The following is a 16,863-nucleotide window of genomic DNA, read 5'->3' as shown; positions in this document are numbered from 1 at the left end:
TTCCAGGCATGTTTGAGAAATCTAATCTCCTGTGGCAAATATTCAGCTGTGCCTGTGTGGGACCTAGTCCCGCCTTTAGAGACAAAGTTCTTCCTTGGTTTTCAAGATTCCCTCACTCAGTTCCTTCAGACTAGCCAGGAGCAATTAGCAAACACCTTATGGAAGTGCGCATCTCCTGAGCTCATTATGCAAGCTACCTCTCTGTGATGACTTCCTGAAGGCATCGTTTCAGAAAGAGGAGTTTTTAAAGAGACAGAGGCCCCATTTCATGGCGTTAAATCACATAGTCAAAGTTCTTTTTAAGTCATATTTGACATCATTTTTGTAACAACTGAAGTTAACATGGTAACTTGATTGTGCTATAAAATGATATGTGGCTGGAAAACGCATCCATCCTTTTAATTCCCCTCAGTTACACATCATTCTGTGCTGGTTCACTGAATAAAATCCCAGTAAAAACACATTGTAGTCTTGGGGGGGTGGGGTGGGGGGGGGGGGGGGGGGGGGGGGGGGGAATTAATCATTTTTGCTAAACACTTACTAAAACAGTCTGAATATTAAACCTTAAAGAGAACAAAAACACAGAGCTGAAGTGTGGAGTAAAAATAAAATAATAATAAAAAAAAAAAACAGGGCAGAGTGTTTATTGGTTCTCAGTCTTCACACCAGGCAGCGCATCACTCAGAGGAGAGGTCACAGCGCTCGCCACGGCCGCGACACAAGTAGACAGAGACACACGGAGTCAGCTGAAGGTCAAGCCGTCGTAGCCGTTCTTGGTAAACAGTGAATGAAACCCGACAGGTGGCACAGAGTCACATTGGTTCAAAGAATAAACTAACACTTCCTCGGGGTTGAACGCTTTTGCTCGACTGAACTCAGGTTAGCGACGCAAAGCGGGTAATACGGTGGAAGCTGTGCGTGTGCAGAGAGTATGGTCAGTTTAAAGGAAACAGTCTGGTGAAGCAGAGAAAAGTAAAGCCTGGCGCTTTAAGCTCTAAAGGGAGACCAATACTTGCAGTTTCTACTCCTACACAAAACAAAAATGGATCTCATGTCAATGTCGGCTCAGTATCTACGACTGAAACATTCCAAAATTAATTCAACGCGTTTCCATTATGTTGACCATACGCTGTACAGAAGTGAATAATAATAATAATAATAATAAAAAACAATGTAAACCCAGGTAACAGTGAGGGGAAAACGTCACAAAAAGTGCTTGTCATGATCATTAAACTCAAATTCACAGATAACCCATAAAGCACTTATTTGCTCTGGTATAAAACTCAGTTACATAGGTTGTAATTTCAATTATCATTGTCAATTAGCATCAGATAAAGCAAATGCAAAGAAAGGAAAGGTGATCGCTGTCAGGATGGGGATCCGTTCCCCCAGCTACTTTGCTCCACAGTCCTCTCTGCAGATTCTCACATTCTTCGCTTTGATTCTCATGCAGTCACCCAGTGCCTCACCGGCGCCGTCCGGTTAGGAAAACGGCCTCCAGCGTCCCCAGGGTTAAATACACTTTAACCTTCTTTGTCTCTTCGGGCCAAACCCCCGGCCGGGCCCGTCTCCACAGTTTGTGGCACTGTCCCTCTAAGCAGTCCCTTATTCTGATCCGGTTCAGTTCCCACTTCCGAGTCCGCCTTTTCTTCACACGTCCAGCGCAAAGCAAGCCGGCGTGGAGCCGTAGCGTCAGCCGTTAGTCACACGGATGATTGGGTAAACTGGCCGCCCGCCGCCCCCCACCACTGCTCTGCAGTGGCAGGCTGCCTCACCTGGCTTTGATTACATTGCGTTTAAAAAAAAAAAAAATAGAGAAGTATGAACAGGCTCTCTCCCTCACACACACACTTGCAGAGACACATTACACATGCCTTTCTTTGGCTTCCTCATTCATTCTTCCACAGGTTCGTCCACCATTACATCTCTTTTTCTCTCATTTGTTTTCCTAACCTGATCCTGTCCATCTACATAATGTCTGACCTAATCAAAAGTGGCTCTTTTGAACCATTAAACTGTACAGTATGCTGGGCTAAAGGACAGATTTTCTACATCAGGGTGTGTGTCTGTGACGTTGGGGATCACCTCAGAGATGAAGGACAGGAGGTAAGAGTTAGTTCTGAGATTTGCCTCCCATTAACCACCTGCTCTGCTCCAGCACTGTACCTCAGAGACAGGCCACACATGTGCCTGTGCACAAATCAGCTCCTACTAGTACGGTACAGCGGGCAGAGTGAAGGGGTTAGGCTGTATAAACATACTGGTGCATCTAAATAAATTACTATTCCACTGAAAATGTGGCTTATTTCAGTAATTCAGTGACGTATAACTCATATTATATAGATTTATTATAAACAGGGCGATAAGTGGAAAGGTTTTATTTCTGTTAATTTGAACAAATGTAGCTAATGGAAAAGGTTACTGCTCAGGTTGGGTAAGCCACACAAAGTTGCTGCTAAAGAAGCTGGTCGTTCACATGAGTATCCAGGCAGATTAAGGAAGGTTTAGTGGAAGGAAAAGATGCCCATTCAAGAGTTTGGAAGTGATTCCGAAGGAGTGCCTGACTTTATTTTACAAGTTCAATTGAAATAAGCTAACTTTTTGACAATTTTACAATTTACTGAGATGCACCAGTACAATGTAAACAAACACCTGTTCATAAAATGATTTGCTATTTCTGAATATCACTCCACCCTCCTCTCCTCCTCAGGTTCTGCTCGTGAATCACGGTAGGATTTCTGCGGCCCACAGACTTTAGCTGATAACCCTTCAATGTCTCGTCAACCAGAGGAGGGAAAAGAAAAAAAGCAGTCAGGCTGACGTCACTTGGCACTAATCGCCACCTGTGAGGCTTCCTTTTTTCCACCCAAGACGCCACTTCGTTAGGAGCCTAGAACTGAGCCGGGATTAGTTAAAGCGGACAAGCAAAATTGATTTTTTTTTTTCTGAAAATTTCCCACATCAATAATAAAGGGTTCAAAGAAAATATTCCAAAAGTAGAAAAAGAAAACAAACAAAAAAAAACAAAAAACAAAAAAAACATTCGTATGCAACAGACAAACCTACGTTGCTGGGCAACAGTAATACTGTGAACTGCACCATCCCTCTCCATATACCGAACAACACAGAAAATAATAATAATAAAAAAAAAAAACAGCCTAAAAACAGACTCTGTATGGCTCCGGGTAGCTTCGAGTGTCTGCTCCAGAACGGAGGCTCCAACAAACCAAATGGGCCAGAGGGGAGCAGAGGAGATAAAATCACGAGTCATTAGTTCTTGTTTCTTTCCCTCCTGGACTTTTCACAGCTTCAAGTCTTTAGTGTTTTGAATGCGCGAGTCCAGGAAACGCAGCATTTCCTCTCTGGTGAAAACATTGGAATAATAATAATAATTAAAAAAAAACGACAACAAACAAACAAACTGGAAAGCATCTGTCCAACCACGAACTTAGCTTAGATTCTGGGTTTATCGTACCACTGTGGACCACAGACGAGATTTCTGAAAAATCTAAAGAAGCTCCGCCCGCCCTGATGCAGTTGTACAAACATCTAGTAAATTCAGTAAATGACAGAAAAACAAGGGCAAGTTCTCCACTAAAAACTGTACACACTCAGGAAAGGAGGGAATTGTTCCTGCAGAAGCTGGAGCCCTTACGTTCACACCGGTGTGATAACAGAACGTTGCGTGTGTGTGATCCAAGTAATCGTTAAGCAAAAACAAGCAACTAAAACTGTAACATTCAAGCAGAAATGGCTCTGGAGCGTGTTCTGACCGAATGTGATCTGGAAGAAGACGTGATTAAAATGAGCTCGCCTCTTCAGAAAGAATACTAATGAAGCTGCAGATGTTGACGTCGGGGTGTGTGTGTGTGTGTGGGCGTGTGTGTGTGTGTGTGTGGTGGGGGGGGGAGAGAAGTGTAAGGGCTCCGCTGGAGTGCTGAACAAAAGACACGGAGAGCGAGTGGGAGTTGGGAGCAGTGGTGCAGGTCCTTGTTCAGTGGTCAGCACATCCAAAGCAGTCGCTTGTCTCCACACAGACCTGCGCTCACACACACAGACACAACTAGGAACTCTGGTTAAGGCAGTAGTGGCAGGTGAGGCTGCGGTGAGGTCGGAGGGGGGTGAGAGTCGGTCTGTCGGGGCTCATGGCAGTGAAAGCTTCCACTTCCTCGTCCTCCTCGCTTCCGTTTCCTCAACCCTCTCTGCTCACCGTCCGCTCACTCAAATGACATCAGATTGGCTGGCACCTGCATTAAGAAACAATAATTTACAGAATGCACGCGGTGCGTTTGTGTGCATCTGTGACCCTTATGGTGTGTGGGTTTTTTTCTTTCTTTTTACCTGTTGCCTATTGCTCTGACAGGCAGCACTAAGATGTTTGAACCAGAGCAAAGCGTTCATCCTGTTTCCTGCCTGGTACTTGTAGGTGTTACCTAGGCAACAGAGAGAGAGAAAAAAAATAGGGTGAAAAGAGGAGCGCCTCGTTTCCACCAGCGCTCTCAGTGGTCTGCGAAGACGGCTGAAGTGCTGCTCGACTTTCAGGGACCCAGTAAAATGAAAGCAAAGCGACAGTGGATGCTACTCTCATGAGGAATGCCAGATTTGGAAAGTTTATATGAATTTGTCCTCCTAAATAAAATCCAGTTTGACCAATTTTTGCCAAAAGTTCCCTAAATTGTACAGATGCCTATAAAGAGAATTCACCCCCCTTGGATGTTTTACACTTTTATTGGTTTTACAAATCGGCACGTTTATTTGTTGTGAAATCAGATTTCGCTTTGACATTTTTTTTTTCTTTGTCAAAAAACCCCTAATTTTGTCAATTCTAATTATTTTTAAAAGCAATAACAAAAAGGTAAAAGGGGATGAATACTTTTTACATGCACCTGACATATAGACTGGGGAAGTTCTTTGTTAATAAGTAATTTAACTATGTTTTAGATTAATATGTCTCATTTCGCTTTGAGGGAAGCAAATCCAGTAAGCAGACTACAACACAAGACATTGTAGGTGAAGACAAATTATCCTCAGCCACAGCTGGCCATAACTGAAATAACATAAACACCAAAGTAGCTGAGGTCGTATTTTTAGTGCACGAGTCTCACCTTGCTCAGAGTCGGTCAGCAAGAAGACGTCAGGATGTTCTGGATCGTCGGCCATCATGGCCATGAGACCCACCACACACACGCTCTTGCTGGACGTGGACTTAAACTGAGAGGAGGACAAATAAAATGGACACAGTTTTTGCACAATGTGTCAAAATGTTTTGCATGGAGCAGGAGATCAGAGGCCGACATCCTCCATAAAATCACCTCTGGACGAGAATAAAAACATAGTACTATGACTGCATCAGGAAAAAAAGGGGAAACTCCATGACTAGTGTTTGCATTTTTTTAAACAGTCGTTGTAGGTTCTAGATATTTTAGGGTAGATATCTTAATATTAGGACCAAACACTAAGCAATTAACACATTTAACAATACGAGCTTTAAGTGAAAACACTTCTATTTGTCAAATATGATTTTATCCATTATACAAAGTGGAGCTACAACTCTGGTAATCTGCCTATTGAGAGTTTACGTTTAATTACATAAAGAAACCCTTTCTAGCTTCACTTTGAGCTTTTCTTAAGGAAAAATGTAAAACTTGTTTTTGTTTTGTTAAAACTCAAGTGCTATAAAATGCATAGATATAAATATTTGCACTTATTCATGACAGTAAATGTGACTTTTTATTTCTCGCTGTATAGATCACGGGATAATGTCCGACATTAACCAAGGCTGCGGCAGCCGTTTAGTACAAATAAGAACAATTTTGATCATTTTTGAGAAAAATCTGGAATAAACCCCCAATTATTAGCGCAAAAAAGTGCAGGGATTTGTTGGTTTTGCGTGAATTTCCATGATAATTCTGAAGAAACTGGAGGGACTGATTGATATAATTTGGCAGTAAACAGATAGAAACTGCACTGATTTTATTGATAACATAATATTCTGCAGGAATAAATCACAATTAATGTTTAGGCTAGAATCTAGAGGGCCAAATAAAAAGCTACGGCAGGCCGGATTTGGCCTATGAGCCTTGAGTTTGACTCGTGCTCCAAAGGTTCCCCATAGAGAAAATACTAAAAAGAAGTTGGATGTATACAGAAGAATGATTTACTGTACACATTATTGGGATACACAGTTTGTGAGGACTCCTGCTAAACTATTCAGCCATAATAAATGAGATGCAGGTAGGTTTTTTTCCCCTGTATGCTCTCTCTCATTTCTCTACTTTCCTAAAAGCCACTTATTAACAGAGGAAGCCTCTAAAAGCTCAAACTGAAGTGGAAGAATTACTGAGAAAAGCTTTGTGTGAAGCCACTTAGACACGGCTCCTATTATCTTCTCTGCGCAAACTACGACCGGTCACTTCACACGAACCCAACAGCCTCTGGACATCTTGTCCACTCGGCTGTTCCCTTCTCCAAGCTTTCGGTTTTACTTAATCTTTTCTTCCTTCAAATTACCGAGCACAACGATCCAGTGCATCACACAACATCTCGTTAAACAGCTTAAAAAGAAAAAAAAGAGGATGTAGCTTTTTGCCTTTGTTTTCTGTTAACAAGAACAAGCAAAGTGTTTTTCTCTGAGTTCATCGGGTAATTGAGCTGTTTTTAGAGGCAAGTAATGACCATCATGTGTTCACTCCATATAAAATACACAGACGCTTTTGGAGCATTCCTCTCACAACTGCAGCTCATATGGAGAACGAGACACTGTGAGTCTCTGTGTTCTGTTTGTTGTCCTTGTCTGCCAAAACAACTAAAACAACCTCGGGCAGCGCTCTCCAAAACGCAAGCGATGACTGAAGGTTTCAGTATGACTTACATGCTTCCTCTCTGTGGCTTTCAGGGACTTGGCAGGGTAGTAGTAAAGCTGAGTTCCACAAAGCGCGACCCAGTATTTGGTCCAAGATGCCACCTGGACGCACAAAGACATATTAAAATGAAGCCAACAGTGAATAAGTAGCCTCACTTTTTTTAAATCAATAGAGAAAGCACAAAAAAAATACGTGTGCTCAGAAATATATGTAAAAGAAAAGTAACCCGAAAATTATTCGTTTTGATGATTAAAAAGACATTTTTGCAAAATAATTTCATACATTTTCAAAGCATGAGAATTTTAAAGATGTCTTTCTTCCAGATAAATTTTGCAAGTAAAAGTTTTAAATAGATTAGATGAACTAAATCACATACAAAGTGCTCCCGTATACATCATTTCTGTTTTTTGTGACTTAAATGTTTCTCAGATAAAGATGACTGGAGCAAATACGAAACAGTTTTCAGATGAGGATTTCACTTATAAAGGGAGAAACGCAGCAATCCAAACCAACCTGATCCTACGTGCCACTAAACATATCTTCAGCCATTTAAATATGATAACTAGCCATGAGTGTGTGAAAATGTAAATTAAGAAAGGTGTTGTTGTAGTAAGAGACAGTTCGTCTTTAATATGACTGTGGGGAAAGTTTGGCTCACTCTTCAGCCATATTGCAGGACAACAAGCTGTTAAAGTTAATCGTTTTATCGTAACAAGTCCAGGGTTTAACTAAGCTTCTCGAAAAACTTATTTTTGGTACATGAATCATTGTTCTGCTGGACCAGGCCTATTTCTGCTTAATGTCACAAACTGATGGACATACTTTCTCTTATAAGATCTTCTGCTAAACAGGAGAATGTATAACTCCATTGATTATTGATTACCACTCGTCCAACAACAGAAGTAGAAAACAATCCCTGAAATCTGCTACCAACACCATGATTCTCGGAGTAATTTTGTAATCCGGTCAATCACCGTAGCCATATAAATTACTCTAAATTCTCTGCTCTTAAATCTCTTTGTGCTGCTTTAGATATCTTTTCCTACTTTGTTTTGTCAAATTGGTCCTGTTCAAGTAATTTTTTCCCCCAGAAGGTTTGCCAATAATCAGGCCTGGATATTGCAAGTGAAGCTGGAGCACAAAAAAAAAAAAAAAGTCATGGAGGTTTATATATTTTCCAAAAGTGCCAGGCTGATTTAGACAGATTTATCCCTTTACAGTCATAATCTGATGCTTATCTTTGTCATGCATTAAAATCTGTTTTATGATCTGATACGTTTAAGTGTAACAGACATGCAAAACCAGAAAAAACACCCGATATATTTTCATAGTGTTGCACAGGGAGCAGAGGCATTCAGCAGATCATATTCTTCCTGCACCTATTCTACACATCCGTTCTACACTACCCAGGTGTTTCTGTATCAAGTTTTTAAATATAAAAAGCACACGGATGCACACTGCATGCTCCTGATTTAAATAAGCGTATCGGCATGTTCTCACGGTTGGTTTCTTGCCCTCTTTGAGCACGGTCTTCCGTCTCAGCACCCCTTGGACAGTGACGGCTCCGGGGTAAAGGTGAACGGCAAGTTCCTCCGACTCAGCCGAGCTGCAACAGAACAGAGCCAGACATCACACGCCATATAAACAAAGTCCCATGCATCGCCATGCAGAGCAATGAACCAGAATAAAGTTGGAGAGAGACCAACAATAAAAGCAGAAACAATCTGCACAGCTACCTTTAATCCCGCCTGTGCGGAACTGTAATGTTTTATGGAACATTTTTCTGTCCGCCTTTGACAGAACTGATATTTCACAGATATAAATCTTAACGCTGCCGTTTGCGGAGGCATGAAAAGACGCGGGGAAGGTGGTGTGCAGATTGTGTCTGTCTGGAGGATCAGAGCAGGAAACTCAGTGAAGAAGGCTGACAGATAAAGAGAACCACAAGCTTAAATATTCACCCTACAAGAAAAATATATGGAAGCAGAAAGCAGCCGTCCCCACTTTATAATATTATTGTTACTATAACTAGTTTTGTTATGTCATATTGACAGATTCTAAGCACATGATGAAAAATATATGGTGAGGTTCGTCTTTAATTCAGTTTAATTCGTTAACCCTTGTTTGCTCTCCAGAGCTTTCCAGGGTTCCTACAGCTTATGTCATAGCTTCCAAAGTTCTCAGTCTCATTATTCATTGTAAAACAAAACTGTGAAGTTCACTGTGAACTTTTGGACAGATACATACAGACAGAGCGCGAGCTAGGTAGCAAGATAGACAGTCATCCATCTATCTTTCTAGCTATCTATCCAGTTAGCTAGCTAGATTCCAGACTTTTTCCATATACATAACTAGCTACCTATTTTTTCATATTTTCCCAGTCAGAGTAAGAAACCAGTCTCTTTGTGGCAACACCTGCAGATAGCTATGATGATGCATTTAGGGACTTATCATAAACTACGTAACTCATAAACTTGTTATAAAAACTTTTATTTTTTTATTGCTAACAGATAACTTCACTGTAGTCCAGCTAAAAATGTCCAATATTTAACAATGTGATGTTTGATTATTTTGGATCACCACCACAGGACAGCCTACTGATGTTATGGGCAAATTATTGAACTTTGTGCATCCATATTTTTAAATCTTAAACATAAGTTTTAAGCATAACTGGATCTCTGTACTTCTCAGGATTTATTTGTGTAGACAGATGTGTGTTTTTGATTGCTGAATTGGAGATTTCAGTCAACGCTTTCACAACCAGAGGAATTCTACTATAAATTTTAAAGCCATCTGCAGTGAAGTTTTCTGACAGCAACACGAGATGAATCTTTTATAGCTAATTTAGTGTGAATGATGTAGTTTACTGGCTGTAATTAAATGCACTGTCACGGCTAGTCTGTATTTGTAGCCACATAACGCTCTGCGGAAGAGCAAACATGTCGACACCATGAACAGATGAACAGAAGGGGAGGATCAACAATTTATCATTTTTTTTGGACTAAAACATTGATCTCCAGACAAACATCTCATCATGAAAAAACTTATTTCCTTTCAACATGAAAAATACGTTATTTTCCAATAATGAGATCCCAAAAAAAGCACATAAAAAATAACAGCATTGACGGCCGGTTTCTGCTTCCGTAGAAATGTCTTCACTGATTCTCTTCGTTTCTCCATCAGCAATCAAGATCTACTTTGTGTCCATTAATATGAGGAGCGCAGGGTGTCTGCAGGGGTTCATTATGGCTCCAAGCTGTAGAATACTTTGGAATTACATTAAGAGCTAAAGTTTACAGTCTAGAAAGATCAGAATTGACACATACGATGTCTCCCACCCCCCCTATCTAAAGCTTTAAAGTAATTTATTACCAGATAATATATACATAATTGTTCAACCTAGGAGTGGGCGATGTGACAGAAATATCAACACCATCGATTTACCGCAAATTCACTATCATGATTTTCACTCAATTTTCCAAGAAAAAAAAACATTTAACAAAGCTTTCAAGTGGAAGAACTTTAAAAAAAAGAAAAAAAAAAAAAAAGATTTTCATCCATTTGTGCAATTTTGCCAACTTCCATCAACCACGACTCAAACTGAAAAAGCACTCAGCCTCAGACTGTAGAGCCAAACTCAAAGCCTGCATTTTAATTAAAAAGGCAAACAACACCATTTAGGTAAACCTCACTGCAACTGTTTAAAGCCGGTTTTATGAATCCAAAGCTGAAAGCTGCTTTAAGCTGCAATGGACAGAATTGCCTCACACAGGGTCTGTTTAAAAAAAAAAGTATTGAACCCCTCACAGATTTCTTTGGTTTTTGCTTTTTGTTAAACTGAAATGTTTCAATTAATCAAACAGATGTCAATATCAGACAATAGTGACACAAAACGCAGTTTTCAAATTATGATTTAAGTTATTAGGGAGGGGAAAAAAAGCTGTCCATACCAATATGACCCTAAATAAGAAAGTTATTGCTGTGTTGTTTTTTGAGATGCTTTAGTTACTTTATGTTGTCAGACAGGTTCATTTTAGATGATTTCATAACAGTGTTCAAGGCCAGGTCAATTTGATAATTATTTTTTCTTCCTAAGATATGGAATCATAACTATAAATCTGTTTTTTTGCACTTACTCACATTTGATACTTCGTATTTATATAAATATGAAACAGGGTTGAGCAATATGGGCTTAGAATTTTATCTTGATATTTTGTGGTGCTGTTGTGAAACCGGCAACAATGTTTTATAACTATAGATTATTTCTCTTTTAGGTAACTGTATGGCTGTGAACGCATCATTCATAGCACCGCAAACAAATTGTGTTCTTGAAAGCATTTCCTTTTCAAACAGGCTTCTTCAGGACGCCACTCAGTTAAGGTAGTGTGATTTATATCACTAAGCTGCACACAGCAACAGCGTTTAACCACATTTTCAAATTTACTGATATTTATTGAAGCTTTCGTGGAACAGTGGAGAAAATAACAAAAATAACATTTCTGATAATAATGTGAGTTATATATGTTTTTTTTTTAAACATCGCTAATTGGAATTTTTCAACAATGAAATCAAAAAACTTTCTATAATTGATCAACAATACGATAAATGCCCACCCCCTAGCAAGATATGACATTGCATTTACTTTGACATTAAAACTGGTTTGACAAATAACAAAAAAGAAAAATCAGTAAGAATTAAAATATTTTTCACAGCACTAAATATAATCAAACGTTTATTGGCATTTATTTCCAAGTTGTTGTCATTACAAAGGGAGAAAAAGATCCCAGATTCCATCTACAAATTGTACTATATTCTCTGTTTTACAGCAGTTTTCTTATTAATTTTTCTACTGCTGTAATCAGGCCAGATTTGGCAGCTAAAATGTTTTAAAAACATTATCACATCGCCCACTCCTACTTTAAGCTGCAGCTCTAGTCATCCTTTCTGTTCAAAGCTATTGGAGGCCCACACCTCCATTTTAACCCCCCACCATGTGTGTGTGAGTGACAGACATGCAAGAACAAGAAAATCTAAGAAAAGCCGCAGTTAGAATACAGAACAACAGCAGCAAAAAGACAGGAACCTGCAGCCCCAAAGAGAACCTCTTCTCTGTGTCCCACCAACACCCGGCACTATCACCCCAAACCCCCAGATTATGCCTCAACTCTACACCGGCTAAGCACCAGCACGCAGCGGCTCGGCAGCGAATGAAGCGTGCGGGAAACAAAAAACAAACAAAGAAACAAAAAAAAAAAGGCTGAGAGAGATTTTTGGATCAGATGGAAGTTGGTTCTGGTCGAGGTGGGTGTACCTGCTGGGCCTCAGGACTCCTCTGTACGGGATGCGGGCCACACGGGTCACTGGGCCCAGAGAGTGATAGAACCGAGTCCTGTTCAGAAATTGGATAAGATAGGACAGGATAGGATATGGGGCACGGGTCACTGTTAATCTGTGTGTGGGTTTTTGTTTTTTTTTCCCCGTTCAAACTGCACAGGTTAGCTCTGAATGAGGAGTGGTCAGTTAGTTGGAGGATTTAAAAATGGATGTGAGGTACTTTAAAAACAAAACAAAAACAATGGTGCTTTGGGAAAAGAGGTTAGGATGATTCTTCAGGCTTGTGGAGTTTTTAAAATGTTATTCCTGATCAGGTCAGTGTGGCTCCGTACGTTTCACACGCGCGCACACACGGGGGCAATTGGTAAAAAGATTTATCGAAGCACAGAAATGCATTTTTAGGCTGCTGGAGAAGCAGTAGCGTCTGCATATCGTCGCTTGTTTTTGAGAGCAGGAGTGGCGGGATGAGGCGTGACGGCCTGAAAGCAAACGCTGGGATTGTTTAAAAGATTTATTGCAGTTTATTTGCACAGGCTTCTTTTAAAAAAACAAAACAAAAAAAAAACAGACATGTGATCACAGCGATGACAGTGTTTTATGATCTGCACGGTAACCTGCAGAAATGGGATGCATTACCTCTCAAAAGCTGGCCAAGACATCTCTTCACTGAGCTCGGAGCCCTCACTGCTCCCTGTACCGGGGACAGAAACCATAAGGTGAATGTCACCGTGATGCAACCTGGCTACCTCTGTGGCTTTTTCATCAAGGTTACGGAGGCTTCAGTCTCACCGAGCGAAATGCCACTGGACAGAGTTGAGCTCTCTGCCTGTCCCCTGCTGGGACTGTGGCTCTCCAACACACTGTCATCCAGCAGATGACGGGAGCCAGCGTTGGGAAATGTGGCGCTTTTAAACTCTACTGTGTTCATCTTATGGATAAAACTGAGGAGACACAACACAGCAGAGAGGAGGGACATAAAGGGAGCTGACAGCACTGCTGTAGGATAGAAGAAAAATAAAAAAAAAAACCTTCGCTTCTCGCTTTCTAGCTAACTTAAAGCCATGATTGAGGGGGAGCTTAGGGGGTGGGAAATTAATAAATGAATGAATAACATAAATACGTGAATGAATAAATGGATGAAAGAATCGATGAGTGAAGACAAAAGTCAGACTGACTTGTAGCCCAGGCTGTGGCACTTCCTGTGTCCGTAGGGCAGCAGGTTCCTGGGGGACGGAGGAGTGGCGGGGACGTCGGCCACTACGGAACCCTTACGACCGCAGAGAGGGGAGGACGACGCGTCCTGACCTGTTAAAAAAAAATGAAAATACAAATAAATTGAAAATTACAAAAGTAGAAGAGAGATCCAATAATTCTGACTTACCAACAAGATCCTCTTTGGAGGCGTTGGCTCGAGGGGTGCTGGTGCCTGGCTCGATCTTCTGAGACAACCTGCGTGAAAACTGTGAAGTTAGGCGCTTTCTTTAAAATTAAAAATGAGATGAATAGTGATTGTCGTTGCAATGACAGAGAGCTGGAAACCAAATCAGATTAGCACTGTGAAGCATTTTGGTGCCCAGTGGAAGAAAGTTGTTTCAGTTAAATAAACAGCATAACGAGGGAACATTAAAAAAGGCATAAAAACATTTTTTGGGAGGAAAGCATGATACTGCCACCACCGTGTCTGGGATGGTGCTCAGGGTTGTTCGTGGAAACTCCTTCTCAAATATGTCTTTCAATGAATATGTCACATATAAGCATAGTAGAATGTGTTGAAGTCATTTAAGAGTATTTTTATTGCAAAACTGTTCTTGATTCTACATGAACGGTTCCTTGAAACACCATAAATATAAATATATTAAAAGCATGTGATGTATGGCTTGCTTAAAAATACAAATAGCTCTTATGGAGACTTGAAAACCCCTGAGATGTCCCTCTTAGAGGAACTTTGCCAATTCAGTGTTGTTTTTTTTCTCCTTTTTTCTTTTCTGATTATGCAAATATATTTTGGGTCTTTATTGTCACAGTCCAGTTGTTTTAAACTTTTAAGTGTTTGTAGATGTGACTAAATTTAGGTAAATAGTTCATTTTTTGTCTCATGGAGATTTCCACACATGATGCACGTCCTTTTGTCTTTCCTAACAGTAGAGGTGTATGACATGGCTATATCTCAACAAAACAGAAACAGAAACATTAGCTAGAAACTAATGTAAAAAGCTGCAGTTTTAATTCCATTTTTTTGGTGCTTAATAAGTGAGCGACTTAAGTGTATCTTACTTGTAATTTTCATCCTCCACAAACTTCTGCAGCTCCTCGATGTACCTGACAGAGTTCAAATACTTCTGGATGTGAGGCAACACTGGGATATCTGAGAGAGAAGACACATTCATGCACCAGAGCTGAAACACGAGTGAATTAATTCAATTTACAACAAAACAATCAGAAAAACCTCAAGATTCTGGTCTCAAGAGCCGGCAAAGGAATGGACACACTCACCCAAAAAGCTACAATTTCCAGACTACTTCCTCTTTTAATCCAAAAATACTGATTTAAAACAATGATTTCTTTTTCTTTTCTTCTTTATTTCTCATTTAGGAATAGTTCAAAAGTTGTACTAAGCCAGTATTTGTTTCAATATTGATGGTGTTCACCCTATGGGATTTTGTGGAATAAAAAACTCGCTGAACTATAAGAGGTAACGTCACAGTCTTCCCTCTTAGGGAACAGGAAATGAAGCGAAGAGATTGCGATTCTCGTTCCTCGTCTTTTTACCCCCTCTTTATTTTATTTTTTATCCTTAGTGTTTTGAATCAGCTTTCATCATGAAAAATATTTACATTTTTAAACAAAAAAAAATGCATAATGTCCACTTTAATGGACATAAAGGTGTCTTAATTTTCTCTAAACAACATATTAATTTAAAACTGCCAATAGTTGTTAAATGACATGAGATATCTATGTGCTGTTATCTATAGTCATGTATTACAAAATATTAACAAAATAGTCCTCAATTGATCCGACTGCTGGATATTCTGGCTCAGAGAAATCATCTGTGAACATCAGTGGGTATCCAGTAGGGGGCAGCGTACAGGGCGGCTAATATCTAATGTCTAATCAAGTAGCTTACAGTCCCAGTATAACCAGTAGGGTTGCATAAGGTTTGAACATTTAATGTCCAAAGGTAGTTAAATTTAAAGGGATTTTTTTTAAGTATTCAAATTTGGAAGCTTTCCATGAGAATTAATTTATTTAAAGACACTGGATCATATTAAAACATTTTTGTTTGTCCTAGGTTAGTAAGTTCAACATCTGTTGTTACTATTGTTTTTAGTCTTTATTACTGCGCAGAGTCTGAGTGTCTTGAAAAGCACTTTATAAATAAAATGTCTGATTATTATTATCATTATTATTATTATTATATGTAAAGAATATGAATCTTATAAAATCTGCAACATTTTATTTAACGTATGTAGTTCATGAACCAAAATGTGTTTAGAATAAGTCTTGAACTCTGAACTACAGCTATAGAGAATGTAGGGGGCGTGGCCTCAATACCTCAGCAGTCAGCAGTGCGAGATGATCGTCTCATTTAAGAAAAGCATCTATATTCAAGAGTAAATACAGAAAATCTTGCTTGTTTTTTCTGACAACTGTCTTGTGAAACAGATCTTCCCTGACTGTAAACTGCCACATTAAACCGTTTTAAATTCCAAGTTTATCGCTGTTTATTTCCAAACAAATCCATTCTAATTCCTGTGAATTTCAGTTAATCTTCTTTGAAAGTTTAAAACGTTTTGAACACGGCTGAAATATTGCCACCCCATCTACAATCAACACCCACACGCATCGAAGAAAACTACTTCCGTGAGCGCGTCTCACCGTAGGTGCAAGATCTCTGCAGGTCCGATATGATTCGGAGGATGTTGTTCATCAGGTTGGACCGCTGCTCGTTCTCCAATATGCTGCCTGTGGACGGGTAGGCCGAGTCGATGTAGGTCAGGTCGGACAGGTACATCCCTGGAAGGAGGAGGAGGAAGAAGAGATGTTTTATTGGGAGAGCAGAGCTCAGATCAATGGGTAAGCCCGGACGAGACGACGGAGCAAAATATCTCTAGGTTCACTCATTCAGGTGGGATGCGTTCGGTGTAAAACCAGCAGGCATCTTCAGACTATTTGTGTCTACATGTGTTAGATGACCACAAACAAAGCAGCTTTTTGAACAGACGTTGCTCCAGTACAAGCAGACAATGACAGATCTTGTTTTTTGGCAGTCACTCAGAGCGAAAGTTAAAGGTTTATTACATAAATGATGACTTTAGGGGACAAACGCGGGAGCTGCTTCCCGCCACGCTGGGAGATCCATGAACGATGAGCACATTTCAGGAGCAGTCTGATGGGGAACGTTTTTCTTACCCTCTTGTCTTACTCAATGGCTCTTTCACACGCCAGGCCAGAGATTGAACGCAGATGTGCAAAGTTTATCACTTAGCAGATGAGAAGAAAACTTTCAGCTGTTTATCCTCCTCGAGAACAGAGCCGTTCTCAGATGCTTGGACAAGCTAATGGCCAAAGTCCAGGACCAGAAACCAAAACAAAATTGTGTAGGAAAGGTTAAGTGGAAGAAAAAAAATGTTTTTTTGTGCATCAGGTTTTTCTACAACATGGCTGA

The 16,863-nt window shown here is 40.1% G+C and overlaps 1 protein-coding gene across 6 annotated transcripts in view; it reads right to left on the bottom strand.

Moving 5' to 3' along the window:
- Window positions 1–622: 622 nt before the first annotated feature.
- The window catches only part of ralgps2 (Ral GEF with PH domain and SH3 binding motif 2), a 90,815-nt gene continuing 74,574 nt past the window's right edge, over window positions 623–16,863 (bottom strand). For 3 of the 6 annotated variants that reach the window (XM_032571198.1, XM_032571197.1, XM_032571199.1), the window contains exons 10-21: window positions 16,074–16,211; window positions 14,472–14,562; window positions 13,579–13,646; window positions 13,373–13,502; window positions 12,987–13,138; window positions 12,834–12,888; window positions 12,175–12,252; window positions 8,364–8,469; window positions 6,872–6,964; window positions 5,106–5,211; window positions 4,342–4,433; window positions 623–4,247 (exon numbers count right to left, since the gene is read on the bottom strand). In XM_032571198.1, the coding sequence (XP_032427089.1) occupies window positions 4,218–4,247; window positions 4,342–4,433; window positions 5,106–5,211; window positions 6,872–6,964; window positions 8,364–8,469; window positions 12,175–12,252; window positions 12,834–12,888; window positions 12,987–13,138; window positions 13,373–13,502; window positions 13,579–13,646; window positions 14,472–14,562; window positions 16,074–16,211 (1,139 nt within the window). In that variant the 3' untranslated portion in view covers window positions 623–4,217. The remainder of the gene's footprint in view (window positions 4,248–4,341; window positions 4,434–5,105; window positions 5,212–6,871; window positions 6,965–8,363; window positions 8,470–12,174; window positions 12,253–12,833; window positions 12,889–12,986; window positions 13,139–13,372; window positions 13,503–13,578; window positions 13,647–14,471; window positions 14,563–16,073; window positions 16,212–16,863) is intronic. The other 3 variants (XM_032571200.1, XM_032571201.1, XM_032571202.1) reach the window with 3 other exon arrangements.

The sequence above is a fragment of the Xiphophorus hellerii genome, chromosome 9, assembly GCF_003331165.1.
Source record: "Xiphophorus hellerii strain 12219 chromosome 9, Xiphophorus_hellerii-4.1, whole genome shotgun sequence".
Lineage (NCBI taxonomy): Eukaryota > Metazoa > Chordata > Actinopteri > Cyprinodontiformes > Poeciliidae > Xiphophorus > Xiphophorus hellerii.
The sequence above is the reverse complement of the archived record's forward strand: the minus strand, read 5'-3'. Positions and strand labels throughout refer to the sequence as shown.